Source organism: Cricetulus griseus, chromosome 9 (genome assembly GCF_003668045.3).
Source record: "Cricetulus griseus strain 17A/GY chromosome 9, alternate assembly CriGri-PICRH-1.0, whole genome shotgun sequence".
Classification (NCBI taxonomy): domain Eukaryota; kingdom Metazoa; phylum Chordata; class Mammalia; order Rodentia; family Cricetidae; genus Cricetulus; species Cricetulus griseus.
Genome location: NC_048602.1, coordinates 20,505,874 through 20,532,351, shown reverse-complemented (window position 1 = coordinate 20,532,351; position 26,478 = coordinate 20,505,874). Strand labels below are relative to the sequence as shown.

General features: G+C 37.6%; 1 protein-coding gene and 1 pseudogene across 1 annotated transcript; both read left to right on the top strand.

Annotated features, from left to right (window-relative positions):
• Nucleotides 1-1,603: 1,603 nt before the first annotated feature.
• LOC100760141 (vomeronasal type-2 receptor 116) lies at nucleotides 1,604-22,230 on the top strand (the record flags this gene model as incomplete). Its single annotated transcript, XM_027433925.1, has 7 exons — nucleotides 1,604-1,818; nucleotides 11,145-11,436; nucleotides 11,783-12,589; nucleotides 13,220-13,447; nucleotides 14,425-14,548; nucleotides 17,589-18,482; nucleotides 22,205-22,230. Coding segments are annotated over exons 1-7 (2,586 nt in total), but the record flags the coding sequence as incomplete, so codon positions are not given.
• Nucleotides 22,231-22,391: 161 nt separating this feature from the next.
• Nucleotides 22,392-23,092, top strand: LOC103162087 (annotated as a pseudogene).
• The last annotated feature ends 3,386 nt before the right edge of the window (nucleotides 23,093-26,478 follow it).

Here is a 26,478-nt window from a genome sequence, read left to right as displayed (position 1 = left end):
GGGACTGGCAGACATACATGGGAGACCTGCGCTTTTGCAAATGTAAAAGAGAGGAAGTGATGGGCGGTTTAGAGAGAAATAATCAGAGGAGAGGGGGAGGAAGAAGCTAAGATATGGCTGGGAAAATTAATCTGTTGATTATTAAAAATTAACTTAGATTTGCTTAAAGTATATAAAATACAAACAAAGTGGGCCTGGGATCTTTGCTGAGCATCCTCAAAAGAATAAAATAATGGCTAAGCTATCATAGCAAACAAAATATAATCATCATAAATATCTATTAGGGAAATGCAAATACTAATTTCTTAAGAGTTCGTCCTCCCCAGTCAGAATAACAAACAGCAACAAAACAATGAACAGCAAATGTTAAGGGTAGTATGTGGAGTCTCAAAAAATGGAGGTAGTGGGGGGAGTGGCTTCTTAAGACAGACTGTTAAAGTAGAATATTTCAGGAAGGATAGTGAACCTCACCTGGCTCTGTCCAAGTCCATTAATATAGTTTCATCACTAACAAAAAGAAGTAATTGTTCACACAATGGTTTACATTCAAGGACGTGCCTGGTTTTCATTGTGATTACATTTGCATTAACATGCATCATGGTTACAGTGCAATACACAGTAGAGTAACTGACTTCATTCATCCCTGGGCTTTTGGGGAAAAAAGCATTTCTCCTGAAAGATATGTTCAGTGTTTTTTTCTTGGGGGCAGATAACAAAAACGTAAGTGTATTTCTAAGTTACTATGTTTCATAATGCCACTATGGTCTCAGAAATGAAGAAGTCACAGATGGGCCCAATGACCTAGGAATAGAGAGTGTCATCCCAATATATTGATTCAGCGATTCCTACTGGATAAAAGAACATTAAAGAACGTCAACTTTAAGATTCGAAGAGGAAACTTGATTTCTTCATTGACAAAAAGTTTATCATTAGAAATAAATTCAGCAGAACAATTATTTACATCAGAAAGAAGCACAACCTATTTAGACCGGGCCATCAACACAATATATTCATTCAGAAATATATTTGTGGAAGACGGGATATTCTGTGACCCCTGGAATCCCTGGAAATCAAAACTACTGGTAGTGTCTAGTTCTACAGAGAATCATGTCTGCTATTGTGATTTTCTCTGACCTGGCCTGGGCCTTTTCTGACTCTTCCCCTTTCATATATTATAGCACCATCTGGTGTAACATGTTTGTCTCATCTTAAATGGCTTTCTCATGAGTAGAGTAGTTTATTAGTTCACACTTTTTGCCATTTGCAATAAGACAATTTTGTGCTATGGGACAGATTCTCTACTGTATTGGATGAAATCATACTGCCTGTGGCTGAAGAATATCCTAAAAATATTTTTCATCTGTCTTGTTTGTTATTGTTAATGCAGGGCCTCAGATTCACAGCCTGCAGGGAAAAAGTGTAAGAGAATTCCACAGGGGAGTGAAGAATATTGTCAGAAAATTCTTGGGTTGTTACAAGTGTTAACTACAGTCATCAATAAAAGTATAAACTAGCATGCACTCACATATGAGCTGTGCATATCTACACTGAACATTTGGAGTTCATGTTATCATGCTCAAAGATGGCCAGATACTTTGCTAATATGCTGTTCTCTTGGATTTTTATTTCTTGTTTTCTGCAGATTCCTACTTTTGTGTGTTCCTACACCAGCACTGAGTGCTTAGTCAGAATGAATTACCGTTTAAATGGGAAAGGAAATGTGGTGATTTCTGGCTTTTTTCCTGCTTATGCTATCTATCCACTCAACAGAACAATTGATTGGAGGATGACTAAATTCAACAGAGATTTTATGGTTGAGTATGTCTTTTTTCCATTTGTTCATCATGTAAATTTGGCATTCATGTGCCCTAGGAAAGTATGGATTCAAACATCATTCTCCTCTTTTTATCCCATTAAGGCATTTTCTCTCTTGCATTCCTAGATTTCTTCTGTGGTGCTCTCTTCTTAGTGACTCATCTTGTGATTTCAAGGGGGAATGGGAATTTGGGTTGTATTCATTTTCTTTTCCACAATCAACACTGGGAATTTCCACCATATCCCCCCCAATGCATGTAAATCCTCAGGATGAGGGTGCTTTCAATATTAGCTCTGCTGGAGATGGAATTTTTAATAGAAGATTGATAGAGATTGTGGGGACTCTAGAAGTCGAGCTGTGCTCCTGTGAGAAGAGCTGATGCCACCGAAGTGAGTGACCAGTAATTCCCTTGTGTGTGAGTGATAAATAATATGTGTTTTTGCTGCTGAAGATTTGTGAGCAGGAATGTCAGAATTAGACACTGTGACCAACTCTTTACTTTAGAAATGCCTTCATCTGTTTCATATTCTTTCATCTGACTTCTAATATTTGTATAATGTGATAACTTACATGTTTACCTATTTGGTCCATAAAGATACAATGTAATTTCTTAATTGTCATGAAAATCTTTCTGTGTCCCCATTAATTGTGGAGGGACTCTGAGAAATTCTTCCAGTCATTATCAAAGATGCAAGATTAATGCATAGTGACAAACAATTCTAATTGAGTACCTTAGGTCCTGCTAAAGGTAAACAACATGTGTTATGGTTTAAAAGAAGTCAGGTTTATTTTATCCCAGGCTGACATGCCCATAGCTGTAGGTAACCACACAACACATATCTAATAATGAGAAGTGCAGCTTACACTCAAGTCTGAACTGAACACGATCAACATGGAAATATTTATTCAGGAATTAAATTGGCCACAACAGGTGGAAAAAATACCCAAAGTAAGCACAGGACTGATGGATTTTTGTCTGTGTGGCATTTCTCTGTTTGCCATAGTACTCAAATAGATAGATAGATAGATAGATAGATAGATAGATAGATAGATAGAGATAGAGATATATAGATATATATTCATCTAAAAAGTCAAGCAACTATTGAATATATTTATCATCGTGACATCAATATCTATTTGGGGTATAGAGGATATTTCATCATATGTAAAAATGTACAATGATTAAATTACGGAGTTTAATGTGCCCTCCTTTCACCTTTAAACTTGTTATGCTATTCACTATACATTTTATGGCAAATCATGTTTTATCCAAAGTAAGAATGTTGCTGGTTATTAGATGGTTGCACACCTATAATCTGAACATTTGTGTATCACAGACAGGTTTTCAAGGCAGACATGATCTATATAAAAAGTTTAAGAAAATCCAAATAAATATTTACATGTTTAACAATAGTGTTATTTTAGAAATATCTTTCTAATGCTCTTAAGTTCCAGAAATACATTGTAAGTAGACCTAATAAAACAACACAGCTTGTGAATACCTATAAAAAAGACAACTACTGTCCCATTAAGTTTTGCATTTTTGCATACAATGCACATAAAATTAAAGGAATGCAAACTTAGAAAATGGAAGATCTAAAGATAATTCTTAAAGTTTTTAAACTAGTATGTTTTATGGGGAAACAGTCTCCTCAAAATTTTGATCATTAATGCACATTGGTTGGTATATAACAGGAAGTTTCTGATCCAGAATGCTCATTCTGAAGACATTTTAAAAGTATTGTTTTATGTGAGTGTGTTATTGAAGGCTGCTACATGCATAGTAGACTTACAGTAATTTCTGTAAATACATGATTTTTCTACAGATTCAGAAATTCACAGTGTGTTAAGTATGAAGATAGAAGTGACTTATGATGCCCATTGACTTCAGAATTTCTCTACACTTTTTCATAGTACTTCCCTATTGCGGAAATTGGAGTATTGAATCACTCACCATCTCTGTTCTGGGGTTGATCAGTGATTTTCCGATCTAATACTATTGCATTAAATAAGTTGGGTAGGCCTGAGCTTAATGTGTACATGATTAGAATTGTTATACCCTGTCGTTAGATTTTTTTCCTTTAATTAGTACAAAGTATGCTTCACTGTTTTTATGAATGGGATTTGTTTGATATCTAATTTGTCACACTTTAAGATAGCTATGCCTGCTTACTTTTTAGATACATCTGTTTGGAATCCTTTTTCCATCCTTTAACACTAATTTTACTATCTATCATTTGTTGTAATATGTTTCTTGGAATCAGATAAATCCTGGGTATTGTTTTCTGATTCAATTCATTTGTCGTGTCTCTTCATAAACATTAGGAGATCATAAATAGTAGTAGTTATTATTAAATGGTAGGTATTACATCCTTTCATTTGTTGTTGTTTTTACATTTTCTATTACATTCTGTAATTGTTTATTCTTCCCTGCCATCTTGCACATAGTTAGTCTTTTCTTCAGACCCAACTCTTCTTTTCTGTATTTTATGTAGAACTCGTTTAGTGGTCATAATTTCCTCCAACCTCTTTTAATCATGAAAAGTTTACCTTTCTCATTTCTTATAACTGACAATTTTGCTGGATATAGTACTCTGGGGAGTACCAGTGATGTTTTGTAACTTGTAGAATATCCCTTCTTTTTCCTATCTATTGAAAGAATCTGGTGCTATTCTGATGGGCATCCCTTTGACTGTGATTTGATCTCTCCATGTACAGATTTATCTGTCCTTTTTTGGTTCTGCATATGAGCTATCACATTTTATAACATTGGGAAGTATTTGTGGTCCTATATATATGAAGTTCTCCAAAATAAACCACAATTAAGAAAAAAGCAAGTTTCTAAAATACAGAAAAATTGAGATCACTTAAATGCTTTCCAACAAGCTGCAATAGACTAAATTAGACATAAACAACAAAAGAAAGGGTGGAAAGAAAACAAATATATGTAAGCTGAGTTATACAAAACTGAACCAAAGTTGATTGAAGAAAGCAAGAAGGAAGTTATAAAATTCTTTGTGTTGCATGAATATCAAATCACAACATAACAAAATCTATGGGGAAAATGAAAGCAGTCATAGGAGAAAAGTTTATGGCACTGAGAACCCAAATCAAAATGTTTGAGAAGTCAAAAATTAATAACTGGATGAGACCCCTTAAAAACCTTGAAAATGTAAGAATAATTAAAAACTCAAAAAGGTAAGTGGAAAGAGATCATCAAAATCAGGGCAGAAATTAATGACTCAGAAATGGAAAAATTGATAAAAAAGAATGAATGAATCTAAAGATAAGTAGATTGACAAACTGTACCTAAAATAACAAAAATAAAAGGTAAATAATCAAAAGAAGTTAAATGTATGAGGAGAGCCATTACAACAGACACTAAGGAAAATAGGAAAATCATAAGAGATGTTTGAAAGCATATGTAACCCTCTAAATTGGATACATTTCAAGGCATGGATAAATTCCCAGATGAACATATTACCACTCAAGATTAAACATGAAGTTATTAAGCTAAATATATCCATAACATAAGGTGAGATAAAACAATAATTAAAAACATCCCCATACCCAAAAAAGCTCATGATGGGGTCACTGCAAATTTGCAGCAGTCTTTCAAAGAAAAATAGCACTAAAACTATCATACATTTAGGAAGAAAAAGATCATTTATGTTATAAAGCCAGTAATACCTTGAATTGAAAAAATAGGAAGACTCTACCAAAGTGGGGAAAAAACATAGGTTAATGTTTGATGAACATTGACACAAACTAACCAGTTGTAAACTCAATTAAAGAACACATCAAAATGGTTATATGCCATAATCATATTGCCTCATCCAAGCAATGTCAGACTGCTTTAACATCATTAAATCAATTAATGTAATCCACCATATAAACAGCCCAAAATACAGGAAAAAAATTGATCTGCTGATAAAGTGGATTAAAGACCTCTGGTAATATCCAATATGATGTCATGGTAAAAGTCCAGGAGAAAATAGGGATTTAGAGAATGTAGCTCAGCATTATAAAGGCTACATATAATAAACCTACCTCAAGCATCATCAGAATTGAAGAAAAAAATCAGTCTTTCAATGCATTTCTGAAAAGGACAAAGATGTCCATTCTAACCACTTCTATTCAACACAGTACTTGTATTTCTACCAAGAGAAATAAAGGAACTTAAAGAAATAAAGCTTTCAGGAACAAGAAAAGAAGTCAAAGCATCTTTATTTGCAGATGTTATAGTGAAATGCAAAAAGAAATTGATCCTAAGGCCTGTATCAGAAATATCACACAGCTGATACAGACATTCAACAGACATTTAAAAAACAGCATTCAAAACATGATATACAAATGCTAAGCATTCTGAGAAAGAAATCAAAGAACCAATTCCTCTCGACATAACTCCCCAAATAAAATACCTGTGAATATGTTAACCCAAGTCAAAGAAAGAGAGATGCAATAAAAACTTTAACAACATGGAAGATTTAAATAAACTTCTGTTGTAGAGTGTTCACCAGAGAAGAATGCTTAGACATTTGGTTGAAACCAAATAACAGCATTGATATCTGACCAACAACTACACCAGGTGTTCCAGACCCCATAGTAGCCTCAATCCTGTCTCACAGTGAAGCTTCGAGGACAAAAACCATGATTTCAGTTGACATACTTCAGTTATCAAGAACAGTTAGTCAGAGGCAGAACAGCAGAAGGTGCCATGTGGTGCTGAGAAGAAGATATATTCTTTTGTGTTTGGATGGAATGTTCAATAGATATATGTTAAAACCAGTTGGGTCATAACTTCTGTCAGATCCTTTGTTTCTTTGTTAAGTTTCTGTCTGGTGCTCCTGTCTAGTGGTGTAAGGGGGGTGTTGAAGTCTCCTACTATAAGTGTGTGTGGTTTTATGCGTAGTTTGAGCTTTAGTAATGTTTCTTTTACAAATGTGATGCCTTCGTATTTGGGGCATAGATGTTCAGGATTGAGACTTCATCTTGATGGACTTTTCCTGTGATGAGTATGAAATGCCCTTCTTCGTCTCTTTTTATTGATTTTAGTTTGAAGTCTAATTTGTTAGATATTAGTATTGCTATACCAGCTTGTTTCTTGGGCCCATTTGATTGGAAAATCTTTTACCAACCCTTTACTCTGAGGTAACACCTGTCTTTTAAGTTGCACAAACATGACATGTACTCACTCTTATGTGGATTTTAGACATAGAGTAAGGATTGCCAGCCTACAATCCACACTGCCAGAGAAGCTAGTAAACAAGGAGGACCTTAAGAGAGACATACATGGTCCCCTGGAGAAGGGGAAAGGGACAAGATCCCCTGAGCAAATTGAGAGCAAGAGAAGATGGGGGAGGGAGACAGGAGAATGAGAAGGGGAGGAGAGGAGGGATGCAGAGGACATGAGGGAGCAGAAAGGTTGAGTCAGGGGAAGAATAGAAGATAACAAGAATGGAGATATCATAATAGAGGGAGATATTTTAGGTTTACCGAGAAATCAGGCACTAGGGAAATGTCTGGAGAGCTACAAAGATGACACCAGATAACAATCTAAGCAACAGAGGAGAAGCTACCTTAAATGCCCTCCCCTGATAATGAGATTGATGACTGACTTATATGCCACCCGATAGCCCTCATGCAGTAGCTGGTGAAAGTAGAAGCAGACACCAACAACTAATCACTGAACTGAACTGGAATTCAGATTCAGAGAAGGAGGAATGATGAGCACAGGGGTCCAGACCAGGCTGGTGAAACCCACAGAAACAGCTGACCTGAACTCTTGCTCCCAGACTGATAGCTCGAACACCAGCATGGGACTGATCTAGACCCTAGGAACATGGGTTTCTGTGAGGAAACCTCGGAAATCTACAGGACCTCCTGTAGTAGTTCAGTACTTATCCCTAGCATAGGTGTGGATTTTGGGAGCCCATTCCACATAGAAGAATACTCCCTGAGCCAAGACACACGGGGGTGGGCCTAGGCCCTATCCCAATGTATATGATAGGCTCTGATGACACCCTATGGAAGGCCTCACCATCCAGGCGAGCAGAAAGGATATGTGATAGGTAGGGTTTTAGTTGGGGCAGGGTGGTAGGGGGTGACAGAAGGGAGAAGGGAACTGGGATTGTCATGTAAAACAATCCTGTTTCTAATTCAAATAAAAGAATCTGAAGAAAAAAGAGAAGTTAGAAATGATCTTTCTGCTTCTATTGTGTGACACAATTTGAAGATTATTGGTATTAGCTCTTGTTTGAATTTCTGATAGAATTCTGCAGAAGCCATCTGTTCCTGGGCTTTTTTTGTTTGGGAGGCTTTTGATGACTGCTTCTGTTTCATTAGGGCTTATAGGTTGTTTAATCTGTTTATGTGATCTGGATTTAATTTTGGTAATTGACATATATCCAGAAAACTGTCCATTTTCTTTAAATTTTCAAATCTTGTGGAGTACAAATTTTCAAAGTATGACCTGAAGATTCTTTGCATATCCTCAGTGTCCATTGTTATGTCCCCTTTTTCTTTTCTGATTTTGTGAATTTGCATGTTATCTATCTGTCTTTTGGTTATTTTGGATAAAGGATTGCCTATGTTGTTGATTTTCTCAAAGAACCAACTCTTTGTTACATTGATTCCTTGTATTTTTCCTGGTTTCTACATTATTGATTTCAGCCCTCATTTTGATTACTTCCTGGCATGTCCTCCTCTGGGGTGAGTTTGCTTCTTTTTGTTCTAGAACTTTCAGTTGTGCTGTTAATTTTCTAGTGTGACTTTTCTCCAGGTTCTTCATGTGGGCACTTAGTGCTATGAACTTTCCTCTCAGTACTGCTTTCAAAGTGTCCCATAAGTTTGGGGATGTTGTGTCTTCATTTTCATTTAATTCTAGGAAGTCTTTAATTTCTTTCTTCATTTTTTCCTTGACCTAGGAATGGTGCAATTGCATATTGTTCAATTGCATGCATTTGCTAGGTTTCTGCAATTTTATTGCTGTTGAATTTTAACTTCAAAGCATGGTGGTCTGATAGGATACAGGTGGTTATTCCAACTTTTTTGTATTTGCTGAGGTTTACTTTGTTGGCTAATATCTGACCAATATTAAAGAAGGATCCAGGTGGTGTTGAGAAGAAGGTATATTCTTTTGTGTTTGGAAAGAATGTTTGCCTAGGTGTCTGTTTAGACCAATTGGGTCATAACTTCTGTTAGTTCTTTGTTTCTTTGTTAAGTTTTGCTCTGGTGGTCCTGTCTAGTGGTAAGAGTGGGGTGTTGAAGTCTCCCACTATAAGTGTGTCAGGTTTTATGTGTGATTTGTGTTTTACTAATGTTTTTACAAATGTGGGCTCCTTTGTAGTTGGGGGTTAGATGTTCAGAATTGAGACTTCATCCTGATGAATTTTTCATGTTTTGAATATGAAGTGACCTTCTTCATCTCCTTTGATTGATTTTAGTTTGAAGTCTAATTTGTTAGATATTAAGTATAGCTACACCAGCTTATTTCTTGTGTCCATTTGATTGGAAAATCTTATCTCAACCCTTTACTCTGAAGTAACATTTGTCTTTGAATTTGTGGTGTGTTTCTTGTATGCAGCAGGAAGATGTATTCTGTCTTTGGATCCATTCTGATACCTATGTCTTCTTATAGGCCAGTTAAGATCATTAATATTGAAAGAAATTAAGGACCATTGGGTGTTAATTCTTGGGTTTTTTTATTTGATGGTGGTGGTTTTATTGTATGTAGATTTATCCCACTTTTTCTTTTGAATTTTGGTAAAGTGGGATTATCTATTGCCTATGTTTTTTAGTGTAGTTAACATTCTTGGGTTGGAGTTTTTCTTCCAGTACTCTGTATGGCTGAATTAGTGGGCATGTATTGGTTAAATCTGGTTTTGCCATGGAATAGCTTATTTTCACTATTTATAGTGATCAAAAGCTTTGCTGGGCATAGTAGTCTGGGATGGTATCCATGGTCTCTTAGTGTTTTTAGAATATCTATGCAGGACCTTCTGGTTTTCAGAGTTTCCATGGAGAAGTCAGGTGTAATTCTGATAGTTTTGCCTTCATATGTTACTTGGGCTTTTTTCTTTGCTATACTTAATATTCTCTCTTTATTCTGTATGTTTGGGGTTTTGATTATTATGTAGTGAGGGCACACTTTTGGTGATCCACTCTATTTGGTGTTCTGTAAGCTTCTTGTACTTTCATTGGCATGCTTTCTTTAGGTTGGGAAGTTTTCTTCTATAATTTTTGAATATTTTTATGCATCATTGAGTTGGGCTACTTCACCTTCTTCTGTATCTATTATTCTTAGGTTTGGCCTTTTGAAGGTGTCCCATATTTCCTGGAAATTTTGTGCTAGGGATTTGTTGAAGTTAACATTTTCTTTGGTCGATGAATCTATTTCTCCTAGTGTATCTCCAATGTCTTATATCCTCTCTTAAATATCTTGTATACTGTTGGTTATGTTTGCATCTGCAGCTCCTGATCATTTGCCCAGGCTTTCTAATTCCAACATTCCCTCAGACTGTGGTTCTTTTATTGTCTCTAATTTGCTTTTACACCTTGCACTGATTGAATTGTTTATTGCAATTTTTGGATTATCTTTTCCTACATTTCTTGAATTTTTTGTTTTTTGAGGTCATTTTCTTCTGCTTCATCTCTGTTGGGATGCTCAGGTCTTGCTGGTGTAGAATCTGTAGACTCTAGTGGTGTCATATTATTTTTTCTGTTGTTGAGTGTCTTCCTATATTGTTGTCTTCCCATCCCTTTTTTCAATGGGTGCAGATGGGCTCTCTTTCTCTACTGGTTGGTATGGGTCCAAGGTTCTCTTCCAGTGGGTGAAAGTAGGTCCAGTACTCTGATGGGTCTCATGATGGGTGCAGGCAGGTCTGAGAAACTCTCTCCCAATGGGAGTTCCGGGAATAGCACTGAAGTGTTGGCAGACTCTGGATGGCTTGATCCTGTGGGGTGAGTCAACATGTCTGCAGTCCTCAGGCCGGGTGATCCCAAAGTAGGCAAGTCAAAGTCAGGACTGAGACAGGGGCCCACAGTCACCTCTCCCCTCAGTGGGGACTGGACTACCACAGGGATGTCAGCAGACTCTGGGTTGCTTGGTCCACTGGGGAGAGTCAACATGTCCACAATCCACAGGCCAGGAGATCCCAAAGAACTAATATTCCCATTATAATGCAAACAAATGATGGGAAGATACTTAAATAAGGATTTTTTAAAGGAAGTATTAAAACTGTGAAAGTCATTGCACCAATCTTGCACATTTGTCATGTGTTATGTGGTGTGAGTCTTTCTCTTAAATAGTCTTTTGCCTTCTATGCAGGTTTAAGTTGAGGAATTACCAATGTATTTTGGCCATGATGTTTGCCATTGAGGAGATCAACAGCAATCCCCTTCTATTACCAAACACAACCCTGGGATTTGTGGTTCAGAATGTCCCAGAGGGTCAAAGATATACTCTGGCCAATCTTTTTGGAATACTTTCAGGCCCTGGCTATGCCCTCCCCAACTATAGGTGTGCAAGGGAGAGCATGTCAACTGCTGTACTTACAGGACCATCCTGGGCAATATCTGAATACATAGGAACACTGCTGGATCTTTATAAATTTCCACAGGTGAGAGATGGTGATGGGCTAGGACCTGATGTCCACTCTGCTTGACGATCTTTTTGGTGTCTTAGGAAAAACAGGTAAACTCAAATCACTCTTATGGGTAGGCAAACGATGAAGACAGTTTGTATTGCATCTGTATTCATGTAATATAGAACAGGGAGAAGAAAAAGGCTGGACTACAGAAAGCACAGCATTGAACTTTTGAATATATTCTGTACTTTTCTGGAAACCCATAGGAAGGCAGGTTTGTCCTTCAAAGAACTATTGTCCAACAGGCTTCAAAACATTGCTGTAGAATTGAGTTGAGTTTTATAACAATGTTCTTGGGTCTGATTGTTTTTCTCTACAGCTTACTTTTGGGCCTTTTGATGCTACCCTGAGTGAACAAAGACAGTTCTATTCCATATACCAAGTGGCCCCCAAGGACACATATCTGGTGCTTGGAATTGTATCTTTGATGCTTCATTTTCACTGGATTTGGGTTGGACTTTTTATGATAGATGATGACAAAGGTGCCCAGACTCTGTCAGATTTGAGAAGTGACCTGGAGAAAAATGGAGTCTGCATAGCATTTGTGGAAATGATCCTGGTCACCAGGGGTTCGTTTCTCACCACATCCTGGAAAAATCAGGTGCAGATCCTGGAATCAACGGCCAATGTGATTATTATTTATGGTGACTCTGATTCTCTACTAAGCTTGATTGTAAATATTAAACAGAAGTTATTTACATGGAAAGTCTGGGTCATGAACTCACAATGGGATGCTGCTAAATTTGATAACTATTTCCTGTTAGATGTATTGCATGGTTCCCTTATTTTTTCACACCATAATGAGGAGATTATTAATTTCACAGATTTTATTAAGACAGTCAATCCTTCCAAATACCCAGAAGACATTTATCTTCATGTACTGTGGCATTCATTCTTCAATTGCTCATTTTTGAGGGAAGATTGTAAAATTGTGGATAACTGTCTGCCTAATGCCTCCTTGGAGTTCTTGCCAGGGAATATATTTGACATGGCTATGAGTGAAGAGAGTTACAATGTGTACAATGCGGTGTATATTGTGGCCCACAGTCTACATGAGATGATGCTCAATCAAGTACAGTTTGAAGCACTTGGAGGAGGAAAAGAGAAAGAATTCATCCCGTGGCAGGTAATGCTATTTCTCTAGTATCATGCCGGCAGCAACATGACACTCTAAGGCTCTATAAATTCACTCAAACTAGATAATATACATTTTAGATTATTTTATCAAAAATCTGCAGGACAGACTATGCAAGAAGGAATTTGTTTTAAATCAAAATATAGTTGTATTACCAAGGGTCCTATGATATTTCTGGGTAAAATTTTCAATGTAAAAACTTGATTTATCCCAGAGATTTCAGTCAACACAAGAGTCAGAGACAAAGAATTTTCTATTGAGCATGAAGACTTCCAAACTCATATGTCATTAAATCATTCATTTTGCATAGTAAAACTGTCATTAATTTCAAGACTTCTTCAGTAATGACTTTATTTTCAAAAGGGAGGGAGAGATTTCACTATGCACATTCATGATTTGGGAGTGCTTGGTTCTACAATTTTCTATCAAAGTTATTGGGATATTTTAGAAGCATAATGATGTTTCCATTATCCTTGGGTATCATTTGATTGTTGTGATATATATCTATACTAAAAGTGCTTTTCACATCAGGGATTAACATCAATAAGAGATATTTTCTGATTCTGCCTCTATTGCACTTCTCTGGAGTTTATGTGACATAACATCATGCATCTCCTTTAGCTTAACCCTTTTCTAAAGAACATACAACTCTTCAATCATACTGGAGACAAGGTGGTTATGAATTGGAAAAGGAAGTCACATGAAGAATACGACATTCTCAATTTTTGGAATTTTCCAAAAGGTCTCAAGTTAAATGTGAAGGTAGGGACATTTTCTCCAAATGCTCCAGAAGGCCAGAAGTTGTTCTTATCTGATCACATGATACAGTGGGCCACAGGACTAACTGAGGTGGGTTTCACCTTATTTCATTATTTTGACCTGTATGAAAATTTAAAAATTGTATTTCTGCTTACCATACCCCTTAGCTGTCCACAAAGGCCATTTATAGACATAAATGACCAACATATAAATAATTGTCTTCATATCCAATTTTGTTGGATGAAATATATATTCTCCAAGGTGCTCCTTTATTTAATGTCATAATCATAGCATCTGTTTCATGATTATCTCTATCATTGTCATGAGTCACTTGACAGATTTATTTTGATTCCAGCTTAGAAGGTTTAAGTCAATAGTCAGTTGGCATTAGCTTTCAGACACCTGTCAATGAAGAAGACTATGACTGGAATGTGTAGATGTTTTAGTTGTTCATTAGCTGTTACCAAAATGAAACCTAACATAGAGTATAGGAAAACTTTCTTGGCTCAAAGTTAGAGGGTATATTCAATCACTGCAGGAAGCAATGATTTTAGGCAGTAGAAGTAGCTGTTCACATTGAATTAACTGTCAACATCCAGAGACAGTTAACACACTTTCTTCCTTTTCATTTTTCTGGAACCAGGGCCAATTAATTGGTGCCACCTACTTGAGAGAGGATTGTTGACCTCAAGTAACCTCATCTAGAAAAGCTTTCACAGTAATTCTCATAGGTTGGTTTGAACAATGTTTCTAAGACCTGTGTAGTTGACAAGATGAGCCATCACTATGGAATAATATTTTATTTGCCTTTGTATCCAGGAGTCAAGAGACAGTAGGTTTGTAGTCTCAGCAAGACATGCCGTGAAGGACCTAAAGTTTTACCTCATTATCTTTCAACAGTTTTTTAACAAAGTCATGTCATTAGAGACATGTAATGACCTAGGGCCTCTGAATGACTCACTTTATTAATAGTAACAATTCAACTATTCAATATTTTTAAAACCCCTACTTATTACAGATTCCATGAAACCCTGAATATTTGTTACCATTCATTTTATTCTTCTCAGATTCCTCAGTCTGTATGCAGTGTTAGTTGTGATCCTGGATTCAGGAAAACCCACCAAGAGGGCAATGTTGCCTGTTGCTTTGACTGTACCCCTTGCCCAGAGAATGAGATTTCCAATGAGACAGGTAAATATCAGTGATGCAGAAACAACCACACTTGTCCACATCTGCAAAATCTAAGAAAATTAAGAAATAGGCAATTGTTAGAAAACTTTAAGTTACAGTTCATTTCCCACACTGAAATAAGCCACTATTGACATTGAAATTCATACCTGGTTGTGTTCTTGAGTAATTGGTGTCAGGGCTGCCTACAGGAAACTGTTCTTCCTGTACCAAAGAGGTATGGTTCATTTCACCATGGTGTTTGTCTTAATGTCTTTTCTATTGAAAAGGCACCATGTCAAAGCAATTTGTAAAACAAGGTATTTAAGTGGACATAGAGTTTCAGATGGTTATAGTCTCTGAAGGCAGAACAAAGCCATGTATAGTGGTTTGAATGAATCAATGTCCCAAAGTCTTTCTCATCTGTCCAGACTAATTATATAGTCATGTCTTTCATGTTATACCTACTCCCTGATACCAACTTTATTTCAGATACTTATCTATTACAAGAAACCATGACCAACAACACTTATAAAATGAAGCATTTAACATGGAGCTCATGGTTTCAGAGAGTTCAAATTCATGATGATGGAGCAATAGTATTCCAGTATGAAAAGATGAGACAGCACATCTGATAAGTATCGGATCACTGGATATCGGGTTCCTCCACCAATGCAATAAGCCAAATACAGCCAAAATAATAAAGACACATTTAATAAACAGATCAAAGAAACTCATGGGTGACTCTCAGAAAAACAGCATAGAAAATTACATGGAAGGCTAGAGACCCTGCCTGGAGACCTAGTCTTAAGAAGGTCTGTAGGCAGTTGAGCAGTTTCAGGGGAAAAAGTGCCCATGGTGGGCTTTCTGAGGGGCAGGGTATGGTGTGGGTGAAATGAGGCAGTTTTCTGAGCCAGACGTCTTTGTGGTGTTTGGAGTGTGAGACCAGAGTGGAGATACCCAACAACATCTTCCTTTATAAGCACAAGGAACAGAGAGCCCATGGGAAAGGCTTTAGTTCTTTTAAACCCCAAAGTCACCCCACATGTCCCTACAAGGCCATACATCTCTATCCTTCCTAAAATGTTCCGCCAAATGGGAACCAATTATTCAAATAAATGAGACTGTGGGGACAATTGTCACCCTAACCATGACCGAGTTGAACACATGCCAATTAAGTACCAACTTTTCATAGTTATCATATTAAGGAACATTTTGTGTATCTCACCTTTTACATCTCCAAAATCATGGAGACCATCATGGTCTGAAAATAGAATAGGTCAGAAGGGTTGTGTTTTATTTCTTAGATACATACATAGATACATGTTTGATACATAGATAGATGATACATGGATTGAAAATAAAATATAACTACACTCCACATGAGAGTAATTGAGTCATTATATGGAGTAAGGTTTTTGTGAATAGTTATATTTTTATTTCTGAAATGTTTTAGTTAAATAGTTACCGTCTGGAAAAAACTCATGAATTTACATTCTTTACTTTTATAATAGGGACTTTATAAATTTTATTTTGTTTTTATACTTGGAATCTTTTTACACTGTACATGTACTAGGTTCTAACTCCTTGAAGAAATATATTGAGGCTGACAAGATGGACCACCTACTCATTATCTAGGATACATATGATTTGCACACACTCAGTGTACACTTGATTCATGTTCTTGTTTTGTTTGCATTAAGGAGAAGCATATCACACACCACAGCCAACTTCCATATGGGTTCATATAAATAACTAGACTTTAGGGGGAAATGTCACCAAAAATAATATTAGACACTTACATAAGTTACTCATTCAAATACTGTAGGATAATCTAATCTACCTTAAATGAGAATGTTTAATAATTTATAAATTAATTTCAATGCTGTGTATATTATATGCCTTTCAGTAAAAAGGGATACAAAGCATTTATTATGAGCTAGGGCATTTAAAGCAAATAAATGTTCTAAAAAAAAAGAAGAAGAAAGGGAGTTAAAGTGAAGGAGAGCAACATGAAAATAATGATAGGGCTTGAGAGATACCTCCAAAATTCAGAGCACAGGCTGTTTTCTAGGGCATCGAGGTTCAGATCCAAGCACCCATATGGCCGGTAAGAGCGTGGGGAAAATCTGACAGTAATTGGGGAGGGCAAAATAATGATCAGAATATATTTTATAGGGAATATTAATGGTAATGTGATTGTATAAAGAGAATTCATTATACTTTGAAAATTAGAATGCATTTAGAAATATGGACATTCTTAATATATTGAAAATTTGACAGAAAAATCCATTAGAATACATCATCATAATCCAGCAGTAAATTAATAAAATATCAGCAACAGAGTGTTCAAGCAGTGTTCCATGAAGACTTTAGAATACATGAGCAGTTCTGTATCTATTCATTACATAGTTATTATTGTACAGAGTTATGAGACAGTGTCACAGTCACTCAGGCTCCTTCAGAGAATGAGGAAATAAAGAACACCATGGACTTTACCAGAATAGTTACATTTGGGATACATATAAGAGAACATAAGATAAGGATTTTTCGAGATAGGGTTTCTCTGTGTAGCTTTGGAGCCTGTCCTGGAACTCACTCTGGAGACCAGGTTGGTCTCGAACTCACAGAGATCCGCCTGCCTCTGCCTCCCGAGTGCCGGGATTAAAGGCGTGCGCCACCAATGCCTGGCTTCCCATGCACTCTTAAGCATGGAGTTGTATTGGTGAAGAGGCAATGTAAGTGTTAAATTAGGTTCACGCAGTGTATGTCAGTGCTATAATGACTCGTAAATCAGATACAACAGTTTCACGAAAACTGGGGAGATCATATGTGTAACAACAGGGGAATCATTGAGGCCGTTTCTTTATGTCGTCATGAAGTAGAAGGCAATGGAGTTTAACTATTTTCTCTAGAAAATCCTTTAATATTTGTATATTAAACAAAGCAAATGGTTCGGATAACATTGTAATGTTCTAGAGCTGGAAAAATAGCTTAAGGTAAAAAGAAAAAAAAAAAACCAACCATATATATAACCACTCAGGATCACATGCATTTCTGCCAGATGTAGATCAGTGTGTGACATGCCCAGAAACTCACTATCCAAACACAAAGAAGAACGACTGCTTACAGAAGAGAGTGACATTCCTGGCCTATGATGACCCCTTGGGGAAGACACTCGGCTTCATCTCCCTGGGCTTCACCTCGCTCACAGTTGCTGTTCTCTGGGTGTTTCTGAAACACAGAGACACTCCCATCGTCAAGGCCAATAACAGGACTCTCAGTTACACCCTGCTCACCACTCTGACCCTGTGTTTTCTCTGTCCTTTGCTCTTCATTGGCCGGCCTAGCACAGTCACCTGTATCCTGCAGCAGAACACATTTGGACTGCTGTTCACTGTGGCGCTTTCCACTGTGCTGGCCAAAACTCTCACTGTACTTATAGCCTTCAGGGTCACCACTCCAGGGAGAATGAGGAGGTGGCTGCTGACATCAAGGGCCCCTAATTTCATCGTTCCCATCTGCACCCTGCTGCAAGTTGTTCTCTCTGGAGTTTGGCTGGCAACCTCTCCTCCATTTATTGACAAAGATGCTCACTCAGAACATGGACATATCATTATCATTTGCAACAAAGGCTCAGCTGTTGCCTTCTACTGCATGTTGGGATACCTGGGATCACTGGCTCTAGGGAGCTACCTTATGGCTTTCTTGTCCAGGAATCTGCCTGACACATTCAATGAAGCCAAGTTCCTGGCTTTCAGCATGCTGGTGTTCTGCAGTGTCTGGGTCAGCTTCCTCCCTGTCTATCACAGCACCAAGGGGAAGGTCATGGTGGCTATGGAAGTCCTCTCTATCTTGGCTTCCAGTGCATCACTCTTGGTCATCATCTTTGCCCCAAAGTGCTACGTCATACTTTTAAGGCCAGAAAGGAACTCAATACATCACATCAGGGACAAAACAGGATAGGAGGAAAACCCGTAAAGCCTAGCTCCCTTGTTTCTTAAATTAAAGAGCTTTGAAGCATGATTGTTCTTCCCCATCTGAACGCTCACACATGAAGTTATAACATGGCATTTTTTCCTATAAACTGTTATTTCTTTCAGTCAAGTTATTAGGCTACCTTAAATCTGTATCCATTATTTTTCATGTTGAAATATATGCCACATTTTGACTCTTCCTCTTGCATTCACTAATACTTTTGTGTTTTGATTTCATTTGTTGAGGAAATGAAGTCAAATTTGGGATTTCCTCCACATGGATAATTCACAGATTTTATCAATTTGACAACTGGATTTCAAAAATATTCATTTACTCTATCAACGATGGGTACTGACAAACAGATTTGAATAATCTATGTAAACATTCTTAAACATTTTGTAAATTTGACATTTGATACAGCAAAACTGTGTCAATATATAGTTTCGTTTCTGAAGCCCTTAAGACAATTCAGCAATTCATCATGCTTTCTTAATGTGTATGATTTTATTCTCGAGAAATCCAAAGTCTCTACTCTCTATGTAAATTTTCATGATTATACTATACAGGTTTGCTACATGCTAAGTTATTTCTATCTTAGAGTATCATTCTATAACCTGGTTCCAAATGTCATCCAGAAAAAGCAATTTGCAGTCACTGTATCAAGGTACTCCTTGAGTTATGGTGAATTATGATAAAATAAAATGTGAAGATATAACAATGCCCACAGACTGTGTATTCATTTCTCTTTTTAACTCTAAACATCTAAGCAGGCTTTCTCTAATTACTTCTTCACAGACTGTCACCTTTTATTAAATTGATGCATATTCCTTCAAATGACAGCATAGACTGGGCAATGCTTCCAATCCAGGAGGGAATTTGCACACACAAAGGCGAATGCACCTCTGTACCTAGGACTACAGATGGAGTCAGAACAAGATTCTGTGCCTTGGTGCCTTTCTGTGTATTGGCTATATGTGAACTAGTATTTCACATACCATGTCTAAGAAAGTCAAAGCAGTCAGGAAGACTAGTTCAAGAAGGTTAAATAAGAAGCCATAAAGGCAAGAAATAGCACACGCTCTTGCAAACACAGTTAGTTTCTCCATGAGTGGGACACATCTCCCAAGACCCAGGTCTCTCCATGATACATTTTCAACATTCTTCTAGAATTCCACTTTTCATCTTCAAGCTAACTCGTCTCTCAACATAGTACCTATAGAGATATCCTTAAATGTATTCTTGAGGAGACACGGATTCCAGTTAAGTTTCTTTATAGATGCTATAGCTACCAACATAGACAGAGAGGACTCTGCTGAAAGTCCAGAGGTGGAAGTTCTCCACTGCACCTTCTGGTCACCAGATTTTTTTAACCAGATCTTCCCCTTAAAATGTATAGTTTGTCAGAGCAGTCTCATCCATTAATGGCTAGGAGGATGATGGCCTTGGAAAAGGTAAGGGGATATCAGTCCATAGAACTTTTATTCATCCATGTGAGCCCCCCTCAAATTGTATACATAGAGAATTGAAAATGCTGCAGCCACTACTCATGGGGGTGTGTTCTTTTACTCACTTCACACTCAGTGCTCCTTCACAACCTTTGTCTTAGTGCTGTCTATGTGTACTCCCAGATAAACTTATAAACATTCACAGTTAGGAGGTTGATGGGGAATGTACTACTATGTATGTTTATCTTATTGATTGTTAAATAAAATACTGTTTGGCCAATGAGACAGCAATTTAGACAGAACTAGGAGTCAAAGAGAATTCTGGGAAATGTAGTAGAGAAGTGCTGATCCAGGCAGGAAGTAACATAGCAAGGAGACTCATATTTAAGCGAAGGAGAAACAGGAAGTGTCCCTTTTCCCGTTCACCTCCTCCAGCGGCAGGATGTGAGCCACCGGCAAGGACGGACTCCAATAAGGCATCCGATAATATAAGTCTTATAAAATATATAGATGTATGTTAATTGAGACTGAGTTAACAGATGAGGAATCCTAGTCATTGGCCAAGCAACTTTGCACCTAATACAAGTTTCTGTGTATTCATTTGGGCCTAACTCGGGTGGGCGGCTGGCGTAAAGCTCACACGTGGCGGTGGGGCTCAGCGGCTTTTGGTGGAAAGATTTATCGTAACAGGAGGTTGAAGTGTATTTCTTGTATGCAGCACAAGGTCAGCTACTACTTTTGTATCCACTTTGTTAGCCTGCGTCTTTTATAAGCAAATTGAGTCCATTGATAATAGGGAATATTAGTGACAAGTGAAAGTAAATAGCCTGAATTTTGTTGCTGGTAAAAGTGTATTTCCCTTCTATGGGATTTGCTGATGTGAGATTTTTCTATTGCCTATGTTTTCCTGGGTGCAACTAATTATGTTGGGTTAGAGATTTCCTTCTAGTACTTTAGGTATTGTTTAAATTGGTTTTGGAATGGAATGTCTTCTTTTCTCTGTCTATGGTAATTGAAAGCTTTGCAGGTATAGTGGTCTGTACTGGCATCTATGGTCTCTTGGTATGTCTGCATTACATCTGTCCAGGACCTTCTGGCATTCAGAGTCTCCACTGAAAAATCAGGTGTTAGTCTGATGGGTCTGTCCTTATATGGTATTTGGATATTTTCCTTTCCAGTTCTCAATATTCTTTATTTTCCTGTATGTTTCATGTTTTTGTTATTGCGTGGCCAGTGCACTTTTGTTTTGGTCCAGTCCATTTGATGTTCTGTAAACTTCTGGTATCCTCATAGGAATATCCATTTCTAGGTTGCCAAAGTTTCTACTACAATTTTTGTGAATATATTTTGTGTGACTTTGAGCTGGGATTCTTCTCTTTCTATCCCTATTATTCTTAGGTTTGGTCTTCTCATGGAGTCCGTGATTTCCTGGAAGTTTCGTGTTAAGACTTAGTTGGTTTGAATGTTTTCTTTGACTGATGAATCTATTTCCTCTATGGTATATTTAATGCCAGATATTCTCTCTTCCAGATCTTGCTCACTCTTGGTTATGCTTGCATCTGTAGTTCCCATTCATTTACACAGACTTTCATTTCCAGAATTCCCTCAGATTATGTTTACTTCATTGCCTCTATTTTAATTTTCAAATCTTGAACAGTTTCCATCACATGATTGAATGTGTTTTTTTCCTTTTTTAAAATAAATTTTTGTGTTTAAATTTAAAAAAAAAAATCTTATTTTACACACCAATCCCGTTTCCCTCTCCCTCCATTCCTCACATGCTCCCCACCAACACCCATCCCACTCCCATAATCTCCCCAAAGAGGATGAGGCCTTCCATGTGGGATCTTCGAACTCTGTCACATCATTTTGTGCAGGGCCTAGGCCCTCCACCATGTAGCTAGGCTGAGAGAGTATCCCTCCATAGAGAACATCAAATTAAATGGAGAGAAATTCAATGCAATTCCTCTAAAATCAGGGACAAGACAAGGCTGTCCACTCTCTCCATACCTCTTCAATATGTCCTTGAAGTTCTAACTAGAGCAGTAAGACAAAGGAGATCAAGGGAATGCAAATTGGAAAGGAAGAAGTCAAACTCTCACTATTTGCAGATGATATGACAGTCTACAAAAGTGACCTGGAAAATTGTACCAGGGAACTCCTACAGCTGATAAACACCTTCAGCAAAGTGGCAGGAGACAAGATTAACTCAAAAAAATCTGTAGCCCTCCTATATACAAATGACACATTGGTGGAGAAAGAAATCAGAGAAACATCACCCTTTACAGTTGCCACAAACAACATAAAATACCTTGGGGTAACAATAACCAAAAAAGTGAAAGACCTGTACTGTAAGAATTTTGACTTTCTAAAGAAAGAAATTAAAGGGGACTCAGATCCCTGCTGCGGAGGACTCCCGGCTTGGAGCTCGCCCTCCCTTCGCCATGGAGAAGACCGAGCTGATCCAGAAGGCCAAGCTGGTGAGCAGGCCGAGCGCTATGACGACATGGCCACCTGCAAGAACAACGAGGAGCCCAACCTGCTCCTCCAAGTGGCCTACAAGAACATGGTTGGGGGCTGCAGGTCTGCCTGGAGGGTCATCTCGAGCATCCAGCAGAAGACCAACACCTCCGACAGGAGTTGCAGCTGATCAAAGACTATCGGGAGAAAGTGGAGTCCAAGCTGAGGTCCATCTGCACCACGGTCCTGGAATTATTGGATAAGTATTTAATAGCCAATGCAACTAATCCAAAGAGTAAGGTCTTCTATCTGAAGATGAAGGGAGATTATTTGGGCTATCTTGCTGAAGTAACATGTGGCGACGATCGAAAACAAACAATAGATAATTCCCAAGGAGCCTACCAAGAGGCATTTAATATAAGCAAGAAAGAGATGCAGCCTACACATCCAATCCGCCTGAGGCTGGCTCTTAACTTTTCTGTATTTTACTATGAGATCCTTAATAATCCCGAGCTTGCCTGCACACTGGCCAAAACGACTTTTGATGAGGCCATCGCAGAGCTTGATACACTGAATGAAGATTCCTATAAAGACAGCATCCTCATCATGCAGTTGCTTAGAGACAACATTATGGACATCAGACAGTGCAGGAGAAGAACGTGATGGGGGGAGGGGCGAAAACTAAAGGTGGCCAGGGTGCCGTCCTCCGTCCCCTCAAGAAAACCTTTTTACATCTCCATTCCTTATTCCGCTTGGATTTCCTCTAGCAAGGAAGTCCATCCATGTGTATGGGATCAACTGTTTATAGTCTTTTCACACTGCGGCTTTGGGAAACTCCATCCGTTGATTTGTGTTGTCTCAGCCTTCCTGGTGTGCAGTTACTGCTGTAGAAAAGCATCAATGGCTTCATTTCATATAAACACGAGTAACTTCCAGACATTTGTGTAGAGGACTGATAGTGCATTTGGTATTTAAGTAATCTGAAGCAGTTCTTCAAGTGGCTGTGTTTTGTATTACTGTGACGATATGGAAATGTAGTACATTACACTTTAAAATAATTGTAATAGTAACTTCCTGATTTCTACATTCCCTCTCTGACCCTCCTTTCAGAAGCAACTTTTCCATACCCGTACTGCATATTCCTTTTTAGTAGTAATCCAGAAGTGTTAGATTAAATGGGAGAGCTCTTAATGCATCTAGTCTTGGGGTCACAGATCAAAATGTGTCCTATGTCACATATTCTGGAGGTTACGTCTGTCTGTGACAACAGAGAATTTACTTTATGCATTCTTCATCTGCTGCTGTTTGAGTTGACAACTTCCTTCCCAATAAAAATTCACTTACACCTCCTGCCTTTGTAGCTCTGGTATTCACTTTACCTTGTAACAGAAGTAGCATGTTGCTGCCAGAAAACAAGCATTGCAAAAAAAAGAAAGAAAGAAAGAAAGAAAGAAAGAAAGAAAGAAAGAAAGAAAAAAGAAAGAAAACAAGCATTGCTTTGGGCAAATTAAAATGCATGTCCTTTCTTGTTACACTAGAAAGGGGAAATAAAGTACACAAGTCCAGGTCTAAATCAGTACTTTTCCATGCAGATTCGTGCACATGTGAGAGGGTGTCCAGTTTGTCCATTGATTGTTCTTTAGAGAGAGGGACCCCACTATATTCTGTTTGCAAATCATTGACTGTAGTCCCAAAAAAGCCTTGTGAAAATGTTATGCCCTATGTAACAGCAGAGTAGCATGAAATAAAACATTTTATAAAACATTTGTTACTGCTTTGTAACAGTTGCATACCTGTATTTTATGGAACAGGTGAATCTACTACTTTTTGAAAGTTATTGCTATTTCTTTTTCTGTAAAATGTAGTGGTGATCACACCCATATTTCTGCATTGTCGTACACTTGTGGGTGCCTGACACGGTGTAAAATTGAACTATATTTCTCTAGTTTATCTCATGGGCATCTGTTCCTCAAATGTGAATGATAATCTGGTTAGGTGTCATGTGGAATAAAGTGGACATTTGAAAACTAAAAAAAAGAAAGAAAGAAATTAAAGAAGATACCAGAAAATGGAAAGATCTCCCATGCTCTTGGATAGGTAAGATCAACATAGTAAAAACGGCAATCTTGCCAAAGGCAATCTACAGATTCAATACAATCTCCATCAAAATCCCAAAACAATTCTTCACAGATCTTGAAAGAACAATTCTCAACTTTATATGGAGAAACAAAAGACCCAGGATAGCCAAAACAACCCTGTATAATAGAGGAACTTCTGGAGGCATCACCATCCCTGACTTCAAGCTCTATTACAGAGCTATAGTCCTGAAAACAGCTTGGTATTGGCACAAAAATGGACAGAGAGACCAATGGAATAGAGTTGAAAACCCTGATATTAACCCACACACCTACGAACACCTGAGTTTTGACAAACCATCCAAATATATACGCTGGAACAAAGAGAACATCTTCAACAAATGGTGCTGGCATAACTGGATGCAAACATATAGAAGACTACAGATAGACCCAAGCCTTTTGCCCTGTACAAAACTTAAGTCAAAATGGATCAAAGACCTCAACATAAACCCAGCCACACTGAACCTACTAAAAGATAAAGTGGGAAATACTCTTGAATTAATCGGTACAGGAGACCGCTTCCTGAACATAACACCAGTAGCACAGACACTGAGATCAACAATTAATAAATGGGACTCCTGAAACTGAGAATCTTCTGTAAGGCAAAGGACATAGTCAGTAAGACAAAACAACAGCCCACAGACTGGGAAAAGATATTCACCAACTCCACATCTGACAGAGGGCTGATCTCCAAAATATACAAAGAACTCAAGAAGCTATTCTCCAAAACACTAAACAATCCAATTAAAAGCTGGGGTACAGAACTAAATAGACAATTCTCAATAGAGGAATCTAAAATGGCTGAAAGACATCTAAAGTGTTCAACATCCTTAGCCATCATGGAAATGCAAATCAAAACAACTCTGAGATACCATCTTACTCCTTTCAGAATGGCTAAAATAAAAAACATCAATGACAGTTTATGCATCATAGAGCCTTAATCCAGTAGCTGATGGAAGCAGAAGCAAAGATTCACCACTAAGCAGAGTCAAACTCCTGGAATCCAGTTGTATAGAGGGAGGAGTGATGAGCAATGGGGTCAAGACCACAGAAAGAGGTGACCTGAGCAAGTGGGAACTCAAGAATTGCCGAATTCCTGAATTATAGCTATGGAACATTTGCTTGATTGTACCAACCATTTGAGTTCATTTTTCCACAAACTCCAATACTAAAACACCAAAATACCTGTAAACAATATTTTTCTATCAGTTGAATATGACTATCCTCTTGCATTGAAATCCCTGGATTTATATAATGATGTGGTTTCCTTCATTACAGCACACCACTTAGCCAAAGTCTAAAATATTCACTATTTTTAGTACCAGTATTCTAATATAGTGCTCTGGAGATGGACTAAGTACATCCCCAATTTTTCTCAGTACTTCAAAGTGATCTTCAATTCCTCTTGAAGATTTCTAAGCTGTAAATGGGTACTGCACACATTCTCTTGTTCCTAGGTTATCTCTTTAAAGTTTAATGGTTTCCTGGAATTTATATGGATGGACTCACACATAAAATATTTTCCTGAGTTTTATTTTATTATGAATCTTCTGGTATGTCTACAAAATTAACATTGTTTAAAGGATTAACAAAAGGGGTTGAAATTCAATCATTTGGAGAGTCTTGTAAAGTGGAATTTCTAAGGTAAGACACAGGATACAGTGGGCAACAGTGTTCTAATGTTCATTGCTGAATGACTAAATCATGGGAACTAAAAATTAGTCAGAGGCATGCATAGACACAGTCTAGTTTGGATGTTGTGGTCTTCGTAGCAGACATTTTATCTAAATAACAACAGACTTGAGCTGAGGTGTATTTACTCTTGACCCTCAAGGCTGGATAACAGGTGTGGTTTCCAATGCTTGGAGGATTAAGGGAAGAAAGTTTGTTTGCTCCTTATACATGATAATAGAGGTCTTCTGTCATGTCCCACTTT